Source organism: Phaseolus vulgaris, chromosome 2 (genome assembly GCF_051622355.1).
Source record: "Phaseolus vulgaris cultivar YP4 chromosome 2, ASM5162235v1, whole genome shotgun sequence".
Taxonomy (NCBI): Eukaryota; Viridiplantae; Streptophyta; class Magnoliopsida; order Fabales; family Fabaceae; genus Phaseolus; species Phaseolus vulgaris.
The window spans coordinates 8,746,268-8,768,179 of NC_143499.1; the positions used below are offsets into that span (position 1 = coordinate 8,746,268).

At 34.3% G+C, this 21,912-nt stretch overlaps 1 protein-coding gene across 2 annotated transcripts; it reads right to left on the bottom strand.

Moving 5' to 3' along the window:
* Positions 1–7,351: 7,351 nt before the first annotated feature.
* LOC137810608 (proline-rich receptor-like protein kinase PERK12) lies at positions 7,352–12,169 on the bottom strand. 2 transcript variants are annotated; one of them, XM_068611967.1, is made up of 7 exons: positions 10,796–12,169; positions 10,052–10,456; positions 9,858–9,944; positions 8,978–9,125; positions 8,517–8,664; positions 8,245–8,406; positions 7,352–8,069 (listed from the first exon to the last, which is right to left on the bottom strand). In XM_068611967.1, the coding sequence occupies exons 1-7, from the start codon at positions 11,685–11,687 to the stop codon at positions 7,824–7,826; spliced, it is 2,088 nt and encodes a 695-aa protein (XP_068468068.1). In that variant the 5' UTR covers positions 11,688–12,169; the 3' UTR covers positions 7,352–7,823. The 2 variants fall into 2 exon arrangements, with proteins under 2 accessions (XP_068468068.1, XP_090154353.1); XM_090298227.1 differs by lacking the exons at positions 7,352–8,069; positions 8,245–8,406; positions 8,517–8,664 and having other exon boundaries at positions 10,047–10,456; positions 10,796–11,818.
* Between the last annotated feature and the right edge of the window lie 9,743 nt (positions 12,170–21,912).

The following is a 21,912-nucleotide window of genomic DNA, read 5'->3' on the forward strand; positions in this document are numbered from 1 at the left end:
TAGGTAATGTAGTTGATTTACTATCTAAAAACCCAGTATCATCAAACAAAGATAAAATATATTTTCTCTAACTCAAAGAGACACCCTTTTGGAATTTGGCAATTTCCAATAATCTTTAATTTGAACAAAGAACTCAATTCAATTGTATCTTATCAACACAAAAAGAATAAAGATTTACTAGGAGGGTGTCGTCCACATACAACAACAAGAGTCACAACAAGAGTCATTTGAAAGCATTCTGAGCTCAAATGATAACATTTGGTGGGTCAGATGTTGTACGCTATAAAATATTCATGGGCATGTTCACTGGAACAACCCTCGAATAGTTTAGTGGAGTCCTAGATGGTTACATTACCTCATTTCAGGAATTCTTCAGGGTATTCAAGGAACAGTTATTGGTCGACAAAGTGAAACCCCCTCGGTTGGCCGACCTTTTTGACTTAACGGGAAATAACCCCTTATAGAATATCTGAACCATTTTTGCATTGTTTCGGTACGCCTCCAAAACTCAAATGAAGAGATGGTGGTGGACGCGTTTGTGAAAGGACAACGAGTCAATCAATTCAGTGATTCTTTACTTTAGAATTTAGCAGAGTCCATGACGGAAGTACGAGAACAAGCCTTAGCCCATATTGAGGTAGAGGAGGCGATTCGAAGAAAAAAGGCGAATGAATAGCAGAAACAAGGACAACAGATGAGAACATTGGCTGAAGAGTAATAAGACTCCATCTGGTCGACAATATGATCAAAGATATATTTCGTATGAGGCTAAGAAGGACAACGCAAGAAAGGACCAGTCAGAGTATGACTCGCTTCGTCCGAAATTCAACACGTTGCATAAGTAACTAATGACGAAATAAGATGTTATTGATACACTACAGTTCCTGAAAAAGAATGATTGCACACTGGGAAGTCAAAAGGAAGCTTGGTGCAAATTTCATCATGCGGTCACAATACCGAGCGATGTTTGACCTTGTCATATCAGCTCACCGGATTAGTTATAAAGGGACTTTTGACAAAATACCTCCAAGCTTATGACCTTTAGCTCAACGAGAACAATAACCATGGGAAATATCCATGTATCATTCCTCAAATAACCCATTATTTAAGAGTATCTAACTATTATAGCCTCCAACTTTTTGCAACAACAACGACTAATAAGACTCTTACAGAAGTAAGTTTAGTCGTGGTGAAAAAGTGTATGAGAAATCAATTTCATCCTGTTGTGTGTAGCCTTTGGCTACCAACTAAGTTTTGTATCTATCAAATAAGTCATCATTATTGTATTTCAATTTAAAAACTCATTTGCATCTTATGCAATGTTTGTCTTCCAGTAAAGGGAAAAAATCAAGTGTCATTATCTTTCAAAGTCTTAATTTCTTGAGTCGTGGCATTTCTCCATTTAGTGTGTAAGAAACTACTTGATGATAAAATTGAGACTCATAAGTGGTGAAAATTTGATTGATGAAAGTTTTGTACTCTAGATTGAGCTTGTCTAGAGAATAAAAATTCTGAATGGGATATGGGTGTGAGGTGCTAGAGCACTCATAGTGAAAATTAGACATTGATTTTTCAGATACATCATAGGACTTGTAAGAGTGACAAACAAAAGAAGTATTTGAAGGAAAAATATCAGTAACGGGAGAAGGAACTATCGTATCATCAATGTGTTGGGTATGAAGTCAAGACCAATTGGGTTGGGCTGAGTAGACACTATGTTTTACTGAGTGGGCTTAATCATCGTGTCCCTTTATTATCTCTATTTATCTCTATTTAAAGAGATCATTGTACTTGTAACTGGTGTGCAACAGGATATAATGAAAACCTAATAGTTTCACGTGTGGATGTAGGTTGTAGTTGGCGACCAAACCACGTTAAATCATGTGTTGTTTATTTTTCTGCAGTTGATTCGCGATTATGTGTGTTGCTTCCGCATGCGTTTTTCCTATCAAGTGGTATCAAGAGCCTTGATTCGTTTACACACTAGAGATCCGATCAGCAGAAATTAATCAACGAGACTTAAAAATAGCGGCTGCAATAGCGTCCCAAAGCTAGGGTTTCGCAGAGCCTGCAATAGCCTCCTAAAGTTAGGGTTTCGCAAAGGCGCCAACAACATTCTAAAGCTAGGGTTTCACAGGGGTGACAACGACATCCCAAAGTTAGGGTTGCATGTGCGTTCTGCAGGTGTGCTGGTCTGAGACGGCACAGAGTGCAGTGCGACAGCGCTGACCAGCGACGGTGGTTGTGCGAAGCGCGAATAGCGGCGGTGCGCGTCTTGGCAGCTGCAGTCCAGTGCGGCGGAGTGCCAGTGCATTGGGGACTGCGACCAGGTCTGTTAGCGACTGATTTTGGGTGATTCAATTTTTATGGTCTTGATTTTTTTTTTTTAAAAAAAAGATTGCCAAGATCTGAAATTAGTTGTACCGAGTATCTTGACTAGTTGTTTGAGATAGTAGAAGACGGGAGGTTCCGAATTGAAAATTCGATGGTACAAATTTCAATTGGGGGAAAATGAAAATTGAGAATTTGCGAGTTCAGTTACTGAGCACATCAATATGATCTTAGCCAGACTTACGTCAATGGGCATTAATTTCGATGATGAAGTTCAAGCTTTACTACTGCTATTGTCTTTGCCTGACAATTGGTCCGGAATACCAGTTCAACGAGATCTGATTGATTCACTTTTGAGAAGATTCGTGATCTCATTCTTGGCGAGGATGTCCGAAGAAGGATTTTTGGGGAATTATCTAGTGAATCGTTATATGTCATCAGAGGTAAGAGAAATATCAGAGATAGTGGGAGCAAAAACAAAAGAAGGAGTCAGTCAAAGACTCGGGATTGCTCAAGTGTAACATGTTGAAACTACAAGGAGGTGGGACATTTCATGAATCAATGCCCTAATGATAAATAAGTCAACATTGCAGAAGACTTCGCGGACGAGGACTTTTTAGTCTGTTGCGTGGATAGCAGTGTGGATTCCTGGGTCATGGATTATGAAGCATTGCAGAATCTAGTTATTGGATACTTTGGAAAGGTAAGACTAGCAGACAACAGAACTCTTGATGTTACGGGCATGGGTGACATAGTGTTGAAGACACCAGTTGGTTTATGGACTTTGAAGGATGTCAGAGTTGTTCCAAGCTTGAGGAAAAGTTTGATTTCTGTTAGGTAGTTGGACGAACAGGGACATGAAGTGAAGTTCGGAAATCAGCAGTGGAATGTCGTCAAGGGAAATCTTGTCATGGTCTGCGGAAGAGAGAGAGGTTAGTTGTATATGGTCGGATTACCGTGTCTGAGGGAGTGACCATCCCAGTTCAGAAGATAAACAAAGTCCGGTTCACAGAATCTCGTGGGCAGAAGATGGTTGTCTTTACAAGAGAGAAAACCTAGAGCCACAGGTCAGATTCAGGACGAACGAGCATGGAAAGGTTCAGGTAGACCAGTCAGAGGTACTTGTGGCAGTGGAAACACGGGTTGTGCTTCAGCTAAGGTTCCTAGATGATAGTGGGTTAGGAGAACCAGTATTCCAGCGATTGAAACTTCTCAAGAAAACTTCTTGTTGAATATGAAGAGTGTTTGTTCTCAGGTTGTTCCAGGATCCGGCAGTTCCTGTAAGTGGGAGTCGGTAGGAACAGAGAATGGGTCAGTGACTGACGTGTTGAAACTCAGGGGAGTTTTAACGAAGTCTTCAAAATGATTAAGAAGGCTGGTGGCAACTAGAGGTGGAACATTGAGTTCCGTCGACATATTACAGAAGTACATGTACACAGTTGAAGAGCAAGTGAACATTGTTTCGTGACTTCAAGTTGGAGATTGTTGGGTATGAAGTCAAAACCAATTGGGTTGGGCTGACAAGACACCATGTACACAGTTGAAGCGCAGGTGAACATTGTTCCGTGACTTCAAGTGGGAGATTGTTGGGTATGAAGTCAGGACCAATTGGGTTGGGTTTAGTAGACACCATGTTTTAGTGAGTGGGCTTAATCATTGTGTCCCTTTATTATCTTTATTTATCTCTATTTAAAGAGATCATTGTACTTGTAACTGGTGTGCAACAGGATATAATGAAAACCTAATAGTTGCCCGTGTGGATGTAGGTTGCAGTTGGCAACCGAACCACGTTAAATATGGTGTCCTTTATTTTTCTGCAGTTGATTCGTGATTGTGTGTGTTGTTTCCGCGTGCGTTTTTCCCATCACAATGAAAGAATAATAATATTTAGAATAAGTCATATCCTTGAAAGAAAAAATTGTTTCATGAAAGAGAACACATCTTGAAATAAATAATTGATTGGTTTTTAGTTGTATAATTTGTATCCATTGTAGTCTCTAGGATAACAAACAAAAATGGATGAAATGATATGGGGAGTAATTTTTTTTTTGAAGATGGAAAAGTTGGTGCATAAGCCAAACATCCAAAGGCTTTCAATGATCGGGTTTGGATCCATATATAACTTGTAAGGTGATTTTTGTTGTAGCACTAGAGAGGGAACCCTGTTGATTAGAAAGGCATCAGTGGACACACACTCCCCCTAGAGTTGAATTGGCAACATGGATGGAAAAAATAAAGTCCGAGCCACATTCAATAGATGTTGATATTTTCTCTCAACTATTGAGTTTTGTTTAGGTCTCTCCACACAAGAAAATTGATAAAGGGTGCCTCATTGTGCTAGAAAATTAGTAAGAGCAAGTTTTTTGGGTTGTCAGACCTAAAGCACTCAACCTAGGTCCCAAGCTGAGTTTTAACCATTTGAAAAAAATGTTTTATAGTATTAGTTGTTTCAAATTTATGTGTGTGCAAAAATATCAAAGTAAAATTATTACAATCATTAATCAGGGCTAGGAAAAACGTTTGCCATCATAAGTAGGTTTATCAAAAGGCTCCTAAATGTCCCAGTGTAATATATCAAATAATGATTGAGATACCTTGTTGAGTGAAATGAAAGAAAATCTTATAAACTTAGCGAAAGGACAAATTTGACAATAGGAAGTAGAAAAAATATGTGAAATATCAAAAGGAATGCTATTACTAAAAAATCGAAGGACTTTATGTGAGACATGTCCAAATCTTGAATGCCAAGCATTCTTAAAAAATTGGTATTATGAAAAGAAATATTTGTACTAGTATTAAAGAAAACAAAATTACAATTATCATGTGAAAAGACTCAGGGAAACCACACTTACAATCCTTCAATAAGATTATCAAGGAAAATCTTATTGGAGTGAAACATTTTTTGGATAAAAATTATATAAGAAAGGTGATTGAAAATCACCCTGGGCCAATAAGGCACTAACATACAACAAACTAAAATTGAATTGAAATAAAAAAAAACATTATTTAAGTACAAATGTAGGAGAAAGTTAAACAACATGAATAGCTACTACAGGAACAACAAATTGATTAACACAATGGTTTTATATAAGAGACACATATGTATGATTGAAAACATGACAAATAATGAGTAACACGAGTACACCTGAATCAATGATCAATTTACTTTTAAACAAGAATTAATAGAAATAGCAGAAAAACTAATTATACTACTGTTATCGGGCTCGTGTTAGAGAACTCACTTTTATCTTATTTTATACTCTTAAGATGTATATGCTTTGTTGTGAAAGAAATGTTGAAGATCTTACATCGATTAGAGATAAAGTCAAGTTTAATCGATAAAGTCAAGTTATAGGACATAAGTGGATATATTCCTCACGTTACTAAATATGTGCTTAGAGTTAACTTTAGTATATCTTCTAATGTCAAATGCAAAAGCCATTTTAAAGCTTATATTTCATATTACATTTCCACATGCAAAATATTAGCCTTGGAGAAAGCACCGAGATGAATCGGCCATGGTGGTGTTTAAAAGTTCCGCCACTAGCTGTGAGGTTGGCTTGAAACAGAGCCATTCAAGTTTATCTTAATCCAACATGTGAAAGGAGGGTTTCAATGACAACCAGCAATACATTGATGAGATGTAGAATCAACGGACCTCAAGCAATTTTATGAAAGGATCCAGCAATTAAGTTTGAAGCATTTAGGCCCTGCATTTGTGCTTCTAGTTCTAAATGATACTTTGCAGGTGTTTGAAACGGAGCTGCATTGCCAAAGATGGCTTTGCTTCTATGATTCTAGATAGAATCCAACATTAAACCAAATAGCTTGGTGAAAAAGGTTTTTCTCACAAGTGTCTGTCCAAACTCTTGATTTATCATAATATATCTTCAATAATCTAATCATGGATCAATTACATGTAGTCCAATAATAAAACTTTTCAACCAAATACTTGGTGATGTTGCCGCGAATACTGTGACAAACTTGCTTCCACGGTAAAAGTGGCAACTAATGGTTATTTTTCATTTCTCCAAGGTATTACTTACCAGAATTAATACTTAAAATCTGAGTTTAAGTAACCAATAACCTTCAAACTATTATGATGCATAAGCTTTTAATCTTTGGTTCCTTGAAGGTACTTTAACACTTTCTTTCTAGTTTTCTAGTGTTCCATTCCTATTTCCTAAACATTCTAACCACAAAAGAAATGTCATGTGTCTTATACAAAATTGATAGTACATAAAGTTTCCTACAAGGAAAGCATATGAAATGTTTTTCATTTGTTTTCTTTCAAACTCATTGTTGGGACATTGTTCTAAATTAAACTTATCACAATTGGACAAACTTTCATTCTAAACCTTTCAAGAAATTTGTTGATATAGGCCTTTTGAGACAAGCCAATAACTTTGTAGATATAGGCCTTTTAGGTGGAGTAGTTTTCAGGGCTCACAACATCTTACACTCTTGAATATGCCAAAAAAATGCAAGTCTTATGCTACCAATACACTATTGTTATGATTTTCAAATGGAGTAAGGTTTGATTTTTCTATTATTGGTCTGATCCTTAAATGGAGTAATCTCTCGTTTTTCCAATGTTTTCTGAAAAGGAATCGTTTTCTTCTATTGAGACTTTCACAAAGGAAAAAAAAACACTCTCCTATGGTTAAACCGACCATAATGTAAATCATTTCCATATCATTTACAAACATTTGAAACAAAGTCATACAGAGAAAATTCATTTGCTTCTTTATTTAACGCAGTATCTAATTCCCTGAATTTTGGCTCATGAGAATTACAGAACTTGTATGTATATGAAACAGTAATCAGCTAACTCATCGTTCTGTTAAATTGAAATATCATTTGAGTTCTACAAATCCCACAACTCACAAAAAAAAGGACTATAAGCATAAATAGTACACTCTGACTTGAACTCTCCTTAAGAACTGCTCCATATTCGCAACTCACAAATGTTCACTGGTGGTCACTGCCGTAAAACATAAATGTAGTAAGAAACTCACTCTTGCTAATAAATATCTACAACAATCGGTATTAAAAAGTAAACTCGACAAACTTATACTTTACAAGCTTTCAATGTCCCCCGCTATAGAAAAAAAAAATGGGGGAAAGAAAACAAAGGAAAATCTAAGATGTACAAAAGAAAAAATGTTTTTGCGGCACAACACAAGTCAAACAAATACAATCTCAACATTCTTCACAACTTTCATGGTGGTAAGGATGGGAAGTTTGGAAGGTCATGATTCCCATCTTTGTAAGCGAAAAATTTGCTTGGTACTCTGGAAGATGATGCTGGCATAATGAAGAGGAATTTGGTGAAATTAGTTTTGGTTTCAAGAGGAAAAGTTTGGCAAAATTAGTTTGATTAAAACCAGCAGCCTCTAAACTCCACTATGCCTATGCTCATAGTATGTGTGTTCCCTTAAGAGATGTTCTGGGTATTATTGTTCCTTTGGTTGTGGAAAACTAATTCTGAATCACTTAGTTGCTGCACTATCTAACATCCTTGCTGGGTTGGATTCAGTGGTTCCTCTTGAAACAGTTGAACGAAATTCCGAGCTGTTGTTATCAAACTCGGAATCATCAAAGCTTGGATTAACCATCTTTCTGAATCTTGCAATGTCTTCATTATACTGACCAGAATTATAAATTGTGCTCTGACCATATCTCACCCCATTTGATAGATCGTGTAGTTGATCACCGTTGTCTAAGGCTCTTATCACCTGATAAAAACCAATGGACATGTTATCAAATAATTTGAACAAGTTAAGGTAGAAATGATACAAATGCAAATAATTGTGCCAAAATTATTTTGAAAATAAATAAAACAAGAATAATAGGTAGAAGGAGGTTTCGGTGAACACAGAATAAGTAAAAAGTGTCTAGTATTGTTATCACCTGAACCATACTAGGTCGTTTTGGAGCAGAATGGCGAACACATGCTGCTGCTGCCTCAATCATTTTGAACATTTCATTTTCATTGTATTGTTGTTGAAGCCTAAGGTCTACTAGTTGACCAAAGTCTCCTGTCTGAACTGCATGCAGGAGAAGTGGACGAGCCTGTGGAGAGAGGAAAACATCATTTGAGGTGAACGCTTTTTAAGGCAATTGGTAAGAAAAATTAACAAACAAGTAGATGATCATAAACTAAGAATAATGCTCAGACATACCCACTCAACCAAACTCTCCTGTCCTAAGGGCTGCATCGGATCAACAGGTTTCCTTCCAGTTATAAGCTCAAGGAGGACAACTCCAAAAGAGAAAATATCTGATTTATCCGTTAATTTTCCACTTGTTGCATACTCTGGAGCCATGTACCTGCATATTGAAGCTAGAATGAGTTAGATTGGCAGTTTAGAATTTGGCACCATTGAAGGTTTTCTCTGATATGGCTCAAACCGTAAAGTGTGGCTTCAAAACCTAAATTAAAAAGGCTAATTCAAAGATATAGGTCACTTGGCCTCCAAATTAACAGTGATAAAGAACAACATTGATCAAAGTAAAATTTCAATTTTCAGCTGAGAATAATTCTGAGTATTTTCAGAATACAACTTTGATAGCAAGTGTCAGCCTTCTTGAAAGTCCATATATTAGAATGTACTTGTTTATGTTTTAGACAGAGAAAACCTACCCAAAGGTCCCCATCACCCTAGTTGATACATGGGTATTAGCATCGTCGGTTAGCCTTGCAAGTCCAAAGTCTGCAACCTGTGCCTCATAAGCATTATCCAAAAGAATGTTTGCCGATTTAATATCTCGGTGAATAATCTTTGGGTTACCTAGAAAAATAAAATACTTTAGTTTTTTCAAATCTATACAAGATTACCACTGAGATAATAATTGAAAGATAAAATGGAAAAACTGCCCAAGATTAGTAATCACTTAGTGTTACTTGTGCTTGAAGAAACGTACACAAAATCTACCACGGTCAATATCACTCTTATCTTTTGACTAATGAACCTTAAAGAGACCAGACTCAAAAAATAACACGAAATTCTTTAAGTTTCATATGAACTTCATAATGTAGTGTACAGATTTAAAATCAAATCATATTTTAAGATCTCCTAAGCTTTCAGCCAGTTCTCTGCCGTAGAAAACTTTTCTCCATTTCTTTGATACCCTTTAAGTAAATTTCGTCAAACATAATGCACAAAGAGGGTAACAATGTAAAAATTAATAAATTGTCAGCCCCAGAGTTTCGTTGAGAAAAGGATAGAAAAGGAGTTTCTTGGGCCAAAAGAAAATTTTGACTGAATTGACAAGGATAACAGCATATCCAACTTAGTTATGCCCTTTGCACAACCTTTTGAACGCCATGCACATCAGAATCTACGATGTATTGGACCCACTTAAAACTATTCTAGGTTTTTCTGTACACAAGGAAAAATCATTTCCCTATCAATTGTTCTAGTAAAAAGGCACCATGTTCTAGAGAAATGGCTTCTATCAATTGCTTTAATGTATTGTATGTAAGAAGATAATCTCAAAGGACAAATGCAAGATAAACTTACATCCATCATGAAGATATGACAGGCCCCTTGCAGAACCAATTGCTATCTTCAACCTATTGGACCAATCCAAAATTGGCAATTCACTTCCTGTGAGGAGCAGGGCACAAAGAAGCAATAAGGACATATGATAATCATTTAATAAACACAGAAAAACAAGAAATGAATTTCTTAAGAAAAAGAGAAACTCACGTTACCATGCAAGTGCTGATTGAGATTCCCATTAGGAACGAACTCATAGATAAGCACTCTTTGCTGTTCTGATATACAATAACCAATTAGTGAAACCAAATGTCGATGATGGATTCTGCTGATGATGTCAACCTCAGACCTGAACTCCCTTTCTCCCTGGCCACTACCAGCCTTCAAAATCTTAAGCGCCCCCACTCTACCATCAGGCATGGAAGCCTTGTAAACATACCCAAATCCCCCCTCCCCTATTATGTTTTCGCTGGAAAACCCGTTAGTGATCTCCGCAATCTTTTCGTAGCTAAAAACTAACTGACCACCGCTCAGAGCCGGATCTGAAGGAGATTTTATAGGCATGCCACCTTGTTGTGCTCCATTCCCAAAACCAGGCTCCTCTACATAGTAAAGTACATCTGCACTTGATGAAAGCCACACCAAAATCATTAGACATGATAACAACAGGTATGTTTGGGTTCTTCTCCGTAAGGATTTCTAGAAAAAAAAAAAAGAATAAAAAACAAGAATGGAATGAGTTTCTCTAAGAAAAACTTCAAAATTGTTATATACAAGTTGAAAAATAAAAATTTAAAAAGTCATGCAAAAGAACATCAATTTTGAAGTGGTAATTGTAAGAGAATAGTAATTTTCTTATTTTTAGTTTTGATGTTCATCTTTTGATTTTGGTTGTGCAGAAGAGAACTGGTTATAACACCAACAACAACAAAGATGATTACAGAAAATATATGCTCTACCTCCTGCTGCTCCTGCTCCTCTCATATGAGATTTCCTAGGGGGTGGCACGGCATAGATGTTCGCTCGCTTATTCTTATTCCTGAATATAAAGAAAATAACTAGAGCAATAAAGCCAACGATGAAAACCCCGGCGAGAGCAAGACCAACAACTTCTCCTGTATTACTATTACCGGAGGAGCTTGGTGATGCCGTCGGAGGGTGGCTCTTCGGGGGAGCAGACTTTTGTTTTGGTTTGAAAGTCGGAGTTAATCTTGGTGTTGATCGCAGTTGTGAAGGGGGCTTTGACGCTGAAGCTGTCTGCAGCGGCGGCGGACTAATAAGAGAAGCCGGTGAAGGTTGGGTTGTAGTTACAGTTGGAGGCGAAAGGGGCTGTGGAGGAGGATCGGAAGATTGTGGTAATGGAGGTGAATTTTGTGGAGGTGGCGACGATGGTAATGGTTCTGAAGGTGGCGGAGGTGACAGGGAAGGTGGTGGATTTAAACCTTCTGATGGCGGGTTAGTTAACGGAGGAGGCGGAGAAAGTGTTGGCGGGGGAGAAAATTCAACTGGCGCTGGTGGCGACGGAGAAGGGGAAGGTGGTGGAGAAGTAGACGGAGTTGGTGGTGGAGAAGTAGACGGAGCTGGTGGTGGAGAAGTAGACGGAGTTGGCGGCGGAGAATTAGACGGAGTTGGCGGCGGAGGAGAGTTTTCCGACGCTGGCGGAGGTGTTGTCGGGGGAGGAGAAGAATTTTCCGCGGGTGGTGGTGATGATAACGGCGATGACGGTGAAGGCGGCGGCGGATTCGAGGGTACCGAAGACTCTGCGTCCGATGCCTGCAGCGACGAGGACGATAACGGAGCCGAAATGGAATCCGACACAGACGACCCATTTGACGAGGATTCGTCAGCCATTTCTGATTCTCTATAAAATCTGAACTTTGATGATGCTCAGAAATGGCAAGAAAGTTAAAAAAAAAGAAAAAAGAGGGAATGGCTATGGGACCAATGAGATTATAACTTGAACCAGTTTCTCAGAGCAGAGGTTGCAGTCATCAAAGCAGAAAGAGCAGTAAAAACAACAACATGGGATGTTGTTGTTTAGAAAATGGAATTGAATTGAATAGGGGTGATGAAGTCTTCTTGGCCAGCGAATCGTTGAAATTGAAAACGAAATTGGCAGCACGTTGCGTCGACGACGCGTTCAGAGAGAGTGGTGTGTGGTGTGCGTCGGAAACGAAAGAGAAAAAAAATGGAGAATCGGTGGGCACTGCAAAAGGCAAATGCAAAAGGATTAGAGTCATGAACATGCATTCTTCGTTAGCATGAATTTAGGTAGTTAGTTTGAATTCATGTTTGCATAGATTCATGTTGGTTTTTGTGTTGTGATGCTTGTCTCCTTGAATCTCGGGTTACCGCGAAAACATAAAAGTATAAACCCGTTGTGGGCTCCTCCTATTGAATTGGGCTTTAAGTTACTGCCTCTTACCTATTTAAACACGTGTTTTCTTTCATTATCTTCATATCTTATCTTCATTTTTTTTATGAAAACTTTAATTTGTTTTTCTAGATTTGTAGAATTTTATATTTAAATTATAAAGTCTGAAAGATATTTTCTAAATTCAAAAATAAATTTTCAATTCTACAATTAAATATAAAATTATATTTCAAATTGTAAAATTTGAAAGATTACACAAATTATACAATTCAAAAATAAAAAAGACAAATCCAACACTTTATGTCAAAGGATAGTTTTGAAATTAAAAAAAATATGAAGGTGCAGGAAGACAGTACGGAGGTGTAGGAAGAAAATGCCTAAACACAAATTTTAACAATAGTTTTATTATATGGCTTTTACTTCTTACAACACCCCTCTTTTTTAACTTGCACCCCAAAATTGAGTGAAATAATAAGTTGTCCTATCCTCTTCTCCCTCATTGCACCACCACCACGGTCCCGTTGTTGCACCATAATCGCTGCAGTTAAAAGAAGAAGAAAAAATTATTCTAAAAAACCTATTCTAAAATGTATTTTATGATGTTTCAGAAATTTTATTTTGAAAAATTATTCTGTAAATCTTATACTCATGATTTTCATAAAGATTGTTCTATTTTTTTTTTTAACTTTAAATAAAAGTAGAATAATCATTTTAAAAATTATAGAGGTACAAATTCAAAAATGGGGTGCAGGAACAAAACCTTGATCGGTAACTTATCCACTTTGATAAGTTAGCTTGCAAATACAGTGATAAGTTTTTATGTTTTAATTCATAATATCTCTTGCATTAATTGTTTTTATCCTATAATGTTTCTAAATAATATGAATAGGAGAGTGTGTTAATAAATATTTATGAGATAAATTTGTTAATTGTAAGAATTTTTTAAAAATATATAAATTTAAGACAAATTTATCTATATAAAGATAAGAAAAACTTACACAATTTTTGTTTTCAATTTTATCATTTATAATATTAAAATATTACAACATGATAATTTAACATTTTTTATATTAATGGTTATTTATACAATCATATAAAGAACACCATTTCATAACTTCCTCCCTTAGTGCCATATTATCCTTTAATACGTAATTTTTTTTATTTAATAAAATAAATAATTGAATAACTTACTGGTAAAATTTAGTGTAAACTTTTTTATTCAACCCAAAAGATAGGATTTGGGTCTATGGAAAATATATTAATCTAGAAACGTTTTTGGTAAAAATCCTCAATACAATGTTATTTTATTTTTCCTTTAAAAAAATATCTAAATTATTTTCATTTTCTTTTGTATTCTATTCTAAATTTAAACTTTAAATTTAAACTTGTTATAGTTGAAAAAAAAATGTTTTTTCCTATTGTTAAAACTTAGACCTAAATATCATGATTTTATTTTTATGTTTATTTTTAATGTTAAAATAATATTACTCTTAAGTTTTAGTATTAAGATACTTTTTTCTCTAATATTATTTAATTATTATTATTTAACTGAATTTTGATTCAGACCTTCAATTCAATTATTAAACTTTTAACGAAAAGTTAAATACGGTTGAAGATCTACATCTATTACGTTGATAAGAATAAAAATATTGGTTTTAAATAGAATGAATTATTATCGAAGGAATGTAATATATTACATATAAATTTGATCTCATCTTCTTTAAAATTGTAACTAAAAAAATAATATAAAATCTAATTATGTCTATTCAATTAACTAATTAAGTTATATAATAACTAACTATATCATATAATATAATAACTGAAATAAAATTTTCTTAATAACTAATTAAGTTATATGATAACTAATTATATTATATAATAACTGATATATAATTTCTCTTTAATATTCTCACTCAAGTTGAAGAGTACCAATCAAGAATTTCCAACTTGACTCCATAAAAATTCAAATTGCTCTCTGCCAAGCACTTTTGTAAAAATGTATGTCAACTGCATCTTTGTGGAAACATAACATGAATGAATCACACGTGTTTGAAGTTTTTCTCGAACTATTTGACAATCAATTTCAATGTTTTTTGTACTTTTGTGAAAAACTGGATTAGCTGCAATATACTATGTCGGGTCTAGGAATTGTTCAAGCATATTAATCTTCCAACCAGTCTCTGATACTTGCTCGGATCATGAAGTATTTCGCCATCTTCATTTGTTAGTTTCAAGTTTTGCTTCATTGGAAATTTTTCTGGCTTTACACTTGATAATCATGTGTCTTGTAAAATATCTAATGCATATTTTCTTTGAGACATAAAGATCCCTCTTTTGGAATGAGAGAATTCTATCCCCAGAAAATATTTCAATTCACCGAGGTCTTTAATAAGAAAATGTTTGAGCATATGACTTTTGAGCAACTTGATTTCATGTAAATCATTACCAGTCAACAGGGTAAACTTTTGTAACCCACGGATTTAACCGTGGCTACAAAAGTTGAGAACCAATTTTGTGATGCTTGTTTTAAACCATAAATAGATTTGTGAACCGACATACCCGATTCTCCTCCTGTCGACAAAGACTAGGTGGTGGAGTCATATGCACCTCTTCTTGTAATGCACAATTAATAAACAGTTGCGGGAGCTGATGGGTATACCAGTTGTGGGAACCAACAACAATTAATAAACAACAAAGAGTGGTGAGCTTGGAAGTAGGAGAAAATTTTTCCTTGTAGTTTATACCTTCAACTTGGGTGAAGCCTTTTGTGACTAAACGAGTTTTATATCGCTCAATGATCCCATCAGAATTATACTTGATTTTATATACCTAGCAACAACCGATTGGTTCGTGCCCCGGTGGAAGAGAAATCATCTGTCATGTGTTGTTGCGTTCTAGAGCTTGAAGTTCAGCAGACATGGTTTGGTGCCAAGGTGGATCACAGTCATCTTGTTCGAAGGAAGATGATTCTTTTTGTGTGCTTAAGAGGGTAAAAAGGCATGGTGATGTGGAGAAAAACGAAAAACAAACAAATGAAAAGAAAGAAGATATCTTGTACCTTTACGAGAACTTGATTGCGTCGAAGAATGATTAATATGGAAAGACACGTCGTAGTCTTTTTATCATGTAGGAGGTTGAATATTACGAGTGAACGGCGGAGAGGAGGTTAATCGAGGGTCAAAATTGGTGACAAGTGGGAGGGTTTTGACGTCGCTGAAGGTGAGGAAGAAGACGAAGTAGGCAATGGAGAATGATATGAGGATGGTATGGTTGTTTCTGGGGATGAGGATTCTGGAATAGCGACATCAGAGGAAGGTGTAAGTGATTCGGGATTGTGATGAAGTAAGGGAAGCGTGGAATTGGGAGAAAAATCAGGAGAGGATATCAGTTGAATCGATGTATCGAAGGAAATGTTGTGAGGTAAAGGAAAATATGGTATTGAATTTTGAGGAAACTAAAAATATTTGGAATGAAAAGGGAAAATACTTTCTTGAAAATATATGTCATGGCTGATGGATATTTTTTTGGTTTGTAAATAAAAAAATTTATACTCTTTTTGGCCATGTGGATACCCCATGAAGACACAAATAAATGCACGAGGGTCAAATTTTTGTTTAGGGTGAACATTGGTCGCGTAACATTCACAACCAAAGACTTGTAAATGTGCAAGAGAAGGAGGGAAGTTATATAAGACCTCAAATGGAGATTTGTTGGATAATAATGGTGTTGGAATTCAGTTTATGAGGTAAACCACAGTTAGGACACATTCCCCCAGAATTCAAGTGGGACATTTGATTGAAACATGAGAAAACGAGCAACAATCAAAATGTGTTGATGTTTTTGTTCAACAACTCCTTTTTATTGCGGAGTGTGAATACAAGAATTTTGGAGCTTGATTCCTTTATTCTGAAGAAAATTGCAAAGAGGAATAAATTATGTACCATTATCCATTGTTTGAACATTTGTTTGAAATTTAGTTTTTACGAATTGTATGAAATTAGTTAATAAAAATTGTGTCTCTGATTTATGATGCATGAGAAAAATCCATGTGCAACGAGAAAAATCGTCAACAATTGTAAGAAAGTAACGCAAACTAGTGTGTGTAGGAATTTTATGAGGACCCTATACATCAAAATGTAAAAGTGAAAAAGGAAATTTTGTGGTTATTAAGCTTTTGGAAAAAGGCAGGCGTGCATGCTTAGCCTTTGGAAAAATTGTACAATTATTTCCTAGTTCTTTATGATGATCCAGGAGTAAATGTGACATTAATTTTAAATGAGAAAAAAAGGGTGACCTAGGCGTAAATGTCATAAGTCGGACGGTTGAGAGACATGGAAAATAATCGATTCATTCTTTGATGGATGCATGTAGTATAGACCACCACACTGTCTACCCGAGCCACTCATCTTCCCCAAAACCAAGTCCAACAAAATACAAAATTTAGAAAAGAATAGAATGCATCAATTTAGGCCAATTGTGAGTTTGTTGGTTGAAACCAACTTCAAGTTAAAAGATGGGACACATAAAGACATTTTTAAGTGTGAGTTTGAGATTAAAAATAACCATGTCAATGTGTGTGACTTGTGTTGTAGCACCATTCGGTAAATTGACACTTGTAATATTGGAAGATTTGGGTTCAGTTAAAAGAGACATTTGGGAAACGATGTGATCCATGCGCCAATATCCAAAATCCAATAATTTGTGCTACTAGAATTAACAGACACAAGAGTTGATGGAATCAAACCCGTGGCATTTGCGTATGCGTCAACATTACCAAAATTATTTTGATTTAATGAATTGATTGCTTGAGCCAATTTTTGAATCTGCTCCGCGGCGAATCCTTGCATAAGACGGTCTTTCTCCCTCTGCTCAAGATGTTTCTGACGTTGATTGCAAGTCATAGTGGAACAGTATTTGTAAAATATGCAGTTACTGTCATGGTCCTTTGCGAAATGGTTGCAATTGATTTTTGTATTTGAAAAACTACAAAAGGATCTTTCTGAGAAAACTGATCCTGCAAGTCAACCCACACTTCACGTGCTATTTTGGCATGGATAATCCTTTCGATGATGTCTGATTCAACAACATGAGTTAGCCAAGAAAGTATCATGTTGTTGCATTGGTTCCATTGTTCAAACAGAAAGGGTTCTTTATCCTATGACGGTTCTTTAATTGTGTCGTCAACAAAATCGATCTTCTTCTTTACGGTTATAGGAACCAAGACATGACCTCGTTGATCTGAATGATTAATATAAAATGGGTGTGAGAGATCAACGGTTGAATCGGTTGCCATGGTAGTATGAGTGTTTTTAGAAAGTATGAAAATTTTGATAATCAAGAGCACCAAGATCATGCTCTGATACCATGACAAGAATAGATAAATTGATTTCAGATTGAATGAATTCTAATTGAAGGAGTGTAGTATATATATACAAAGATTTGATCTCATCTTCTCCAAAATTATAATTACAGAAAATAAATATATAACTTAATTAGGTCTATTTAATCAACTAATTATATCATATAATGATATATAACTTTCTTAATAACTAATTAAGTTATATAATAACTATTTATATCACATAATAATTGATATATAATTTTTTAATAATTAAAAATAATATTAGATTATAATATTCAAGTAAGAAACTATTATGTCACTGTTTTCTTATTCAAGTGTTTTTTTTATTACGTTATCATTATCAGGTTTTTATTCCATAATATTTATATTTTTTTTTATGTAAGAGTATATATAGACACTACAAGAAAATCTCATGAAATAAATTTTTAGAGACCAAAATAATTAGTTGCAATATTAACTAAATTAGAGACAATTTTAGAAACTAAATAAAAAATTGGTTTCTAAATTAGTTTTCTATTATTGTTAAATAGTTTATAAATTAGTATCTAATTAGCAACCAAGGTTTTAGAGACCAAATTTAGAAACTAAATAATTGGTAGTTAAAACTTTGGTCGCTAATTAGATACCAATTTAAAAACTATTTAACAATAATAGAAAGTAATTTAGAAACCAATTTTTTATTTAGTTTCTAAAATGGTCTCTAATTTAGTTACTAGTGCAACTAATTATTTTAGTAACTAAAAATTGGTTTCTATTTCATGGTTTTCTTGTAGTGAGATAAATTGAGTTACACATAAATTTATTTATTAAAAATGATTTTTAAAATATTATTATTTTATATAATCTTTTATTTATAAAAGAAATAGACTTTTTTTTTAATAAATCAATGTTTTTTTTTGTGACCAGAAATGACGGTGATGGTAAAGGATATATAAGAACGAATTTTTTTTATTAACACCTTCTGCCCATTAACATATACTTGACATTGCATACGTGACATTGGGTGAGGATGTAGCAGTGAGGTTTTTTGTAATTCTTATGGGAGTGATGTGACTGAGGGCAGTTTGGTAAGGGTGTAAGGATTTAGCATTTGAGTGCGGGTGCGGAAGGGAGAGAGTTTTGAATGAAAGGGAAGGTCGAACGAAAGGGAGAAAGAAGCAGCGACCTCATCGGAGGGAGGAAGAAAGAAACAACAACCTCGTCGGAGGAGGGAAAAAGAAACATCGGGAAGCACAAACCAAGCACTAGAACAAGCGAAACACAAATCATACTTTTTTTTCAGTGTAGGGCATTGGAAATCAGGTAAACGTCTTTCTTGTCTAATTGTCGCTGCTTTCTTTGTTTGTGTTAACATGATATATTACATCGGTTAGATGGCTTAACCGGTGTAATATAGCGCACTCACAAAAGAAATAAAAAAAAATAGTCAAAAAATTTAAGTGAAAGCGTGGTATATTACACCTGTTAGATGGCTTAACCGATGCTATATACCACACTCACAACAAAGTAAATAAAAAATGTTCAAAAAATTTAAGTGAAAGCGTAGTATATTACACTGGTTGGATGACTTAACCGATGTAATATATTGGACCACACCGAAAAACACAGTACCACCACGGAAAATGCACCACACCAGCAAATAGACCAACGACAACGAACACGACAACGGAAGAACATCAGTGTCACAACACAAACAAATGGAAACAGAACTAGAAAGGGACCAACCATTGAGAACTCGAACAAGAGAACAAAGGTAGCGAGATCCAATTTGACCTAAAAATTTATTATTTCATAAATTTCAACCGAACTTGCCACGTCAACAAACACAATCTCAGAATGATATATCATTGTCATATCTACAACGTCAAATGTATATTACTCTACAGAAATGGTCGGGACTGAAAAATAAACTAATATTGATTAAGAGACGTTTATAACCCATATAACTATATTTCTGTTAAAGTAACTTGAAATGTGTGTTAACTATAAACCTAACACACAACTTAATTAATACTGAAAAATATCTTATCATTAAGATATCCTTTTAAGTATTCTACATTCTCCGCTCGTACCACGCTTCTAACTTTGTATTGTTACATTTTGAAAAAAAAAGTCTCTTTCAAATTGAGAGTTAATTAGTGAGGATTAAAAAATAATATTAAATACCAATAAAATAATATTTTTAATAGCAACAAGAAAATCTAGTGTTAAAGAACACAATTAACTCTATTTAAAAAGAACACAGTTATCTTGTGAGTTACCATCTTAGGTTACTTTCAAACTATTATTACAGTATATCAAATAGTAGTAAAGTTGAACAACTTTTCATGAGCCCATTGGTAAAAGGTATTTTTTTGTTAAAATTAGAATACTAAATTTTTTATGACTAAGTAAAACATTATCCACCTCTTTGGGTCAATTTATTGAACATGATTCTAGAAGTAAAGCTTATCCACCTCTCGTAAATTTGAAAGTCAATGAAAACCTAATAAGGTTGCTAAATATGGAAACATACGAGTCAAACTTGGGTTATAGGACTATTCACAATTAAATTAGTTTAATATATCAGCGTAGTTCTTGCCTAACAAGGAATGTGAATTCTTTTATCTGTATCACAAAAAGCAAAACCTCAAGAATCTTTCTATGCCAGTATTCTTTACACATTATATCAGAGTTTTAATAATCAAATATAATATTTAGATCTCATTTCACGAGATTTACAGGAAAAGAAATAAGAAAGATATCCTTTATACGAACAGAGATATTATAAGAATATTTATCTGTTATCCATTTATTATGCTTTTTGGCCTGATTTTAGGTCTTATTCAATTTCGTCAATCAACTTCACAGAATAACCTATAGTTTTTTGAGTTTGGATTTGCATTAACGTTTGTGTAAATTTCAGGTGATATTCTTTAAGGCAGAACACTCTCTCCTATTAAACAACAAATAAAAATTGAATAATGGAACCAAAATTAGTGAACACAGTATGATCCTCAATATTTAGTAATTGGAAGTAGTAATTAAATTAAGTGTTAAATATGTTTTTAGGTATTTACTTTAACGCAAAATTAATTTTTGTCCTCATCTATATTATATATAAATTTTATAAATATTTATAGTAAAAAAATTATTAAAATATGTTTTTGTTATAGACGAATTTTCAATTCTAATGTTAAAATATTTCATGTTAACTCATTGTTGATGTTATAATATTTATGTTAAAATTCGTTTCTTACACTAAAAATTAATAAAAATTTATTCTAATAGTTTTTTTATTATAAATAAGAAAAATGAAATTTAGATTAAAAGAATAATAATTTAATATTATAATAATAAAAAATGAAAATAATATATTCACTCTTTAAATAAAATAAGATTCTCCCACAATATCTCTGTTTTGTAGATTTATGAAGTTTAAGCACGTGTGTGAACATGTGACATATAATACGCGTGACTACCATTTTCTATTTGGTTCAATGTGAAGAACTTGATTAATCAACGCGTTTGTGATTGACTTCCAGAAAAAAGTTGAATGGGTCTTTTCTTCACCTCATTTACCATGCAATGATATATCTTTTTAGGAGCATAGTTGTCATATTCTTATAATGCACATAGCAAGTCCTTGGACGGTCTTGGAATAAACTTTGGTTTATTTCTCATAATTTTGTTCAATGCGATGTAAAAAACAATATTTCTCCATCCTACACTTTCTTTAGCTACAAAACACAACTAAAACCTTAGGTACCTTAGTCAATTAACAGGGCTAATAAATGGTTAATTAAGTACTACAAAAGTTTAAAACAACAACTCATTATTTAATGCGGTTTTAGGGTTAGATATTGTCTTTTCAAAACGCGGTGATATTTTTTAAATTAACTTGATTTAAGAAGACGGCTATTTGTAATTGTCACATTCTTAAATCAAAGTGCTTGATTTAAGAATGCGACTATTACAAATAGCTTTTTAAATAATTTTTTACCCTAATTCTGAAGCGTGCCACTTACCCTTTCATAGTTTTTTTCTTCTTGGCACTTCGTGTTTTCTCTCTGTTTCTACTCTGATGTTTCTATCTTCTTATGCGGGCTTCATTATGTTCTCATACCATTGTAAGTTTGTTTCGATCAACTCTATTTCCAATGGTTTATAAATTTTTTTTGTTTCATTTATTTGTTTGTTTCTTGCATTGGCGAAGGGTTCTCTGGCGCTTCGTTTTCTCTTATATTTTTGCTCTCGTGCTTCCTCTCGTCTTCTGCGACCCTTCATTGTCTTCTTCGTGCCATTGTAAGTTCATTTTGAGCTCTCTTTCTTTTTCACCATTGGTTTATATATTTGTTTCG

Excerpts from the sequence above, each read along its gene's own strand:
- LOC137810608 (XM_068611967.1), bottom strand. The coding sequence starts at position 11,687 with ATGGCTGACGAATCCTCGTCAAATGGGTCGTCTGTGTCGGATTCCATT. Across the intron at positions 9,126-9,857 it reads GTCATATCTTCATGATGGAT|GTAACCCAAAGATTATTCAC; the intron begins GTAAGTTTATCT and ends TTATTTTTCTAG. Across the intron at positions 8,407-8,516 it reads AGGAGAGTTTGGTTGAGTGG|GCTCGTCCACTTCTCCTGCA; the intron begins GTATGTCTGAGC and ends CTCTCTCCACAG.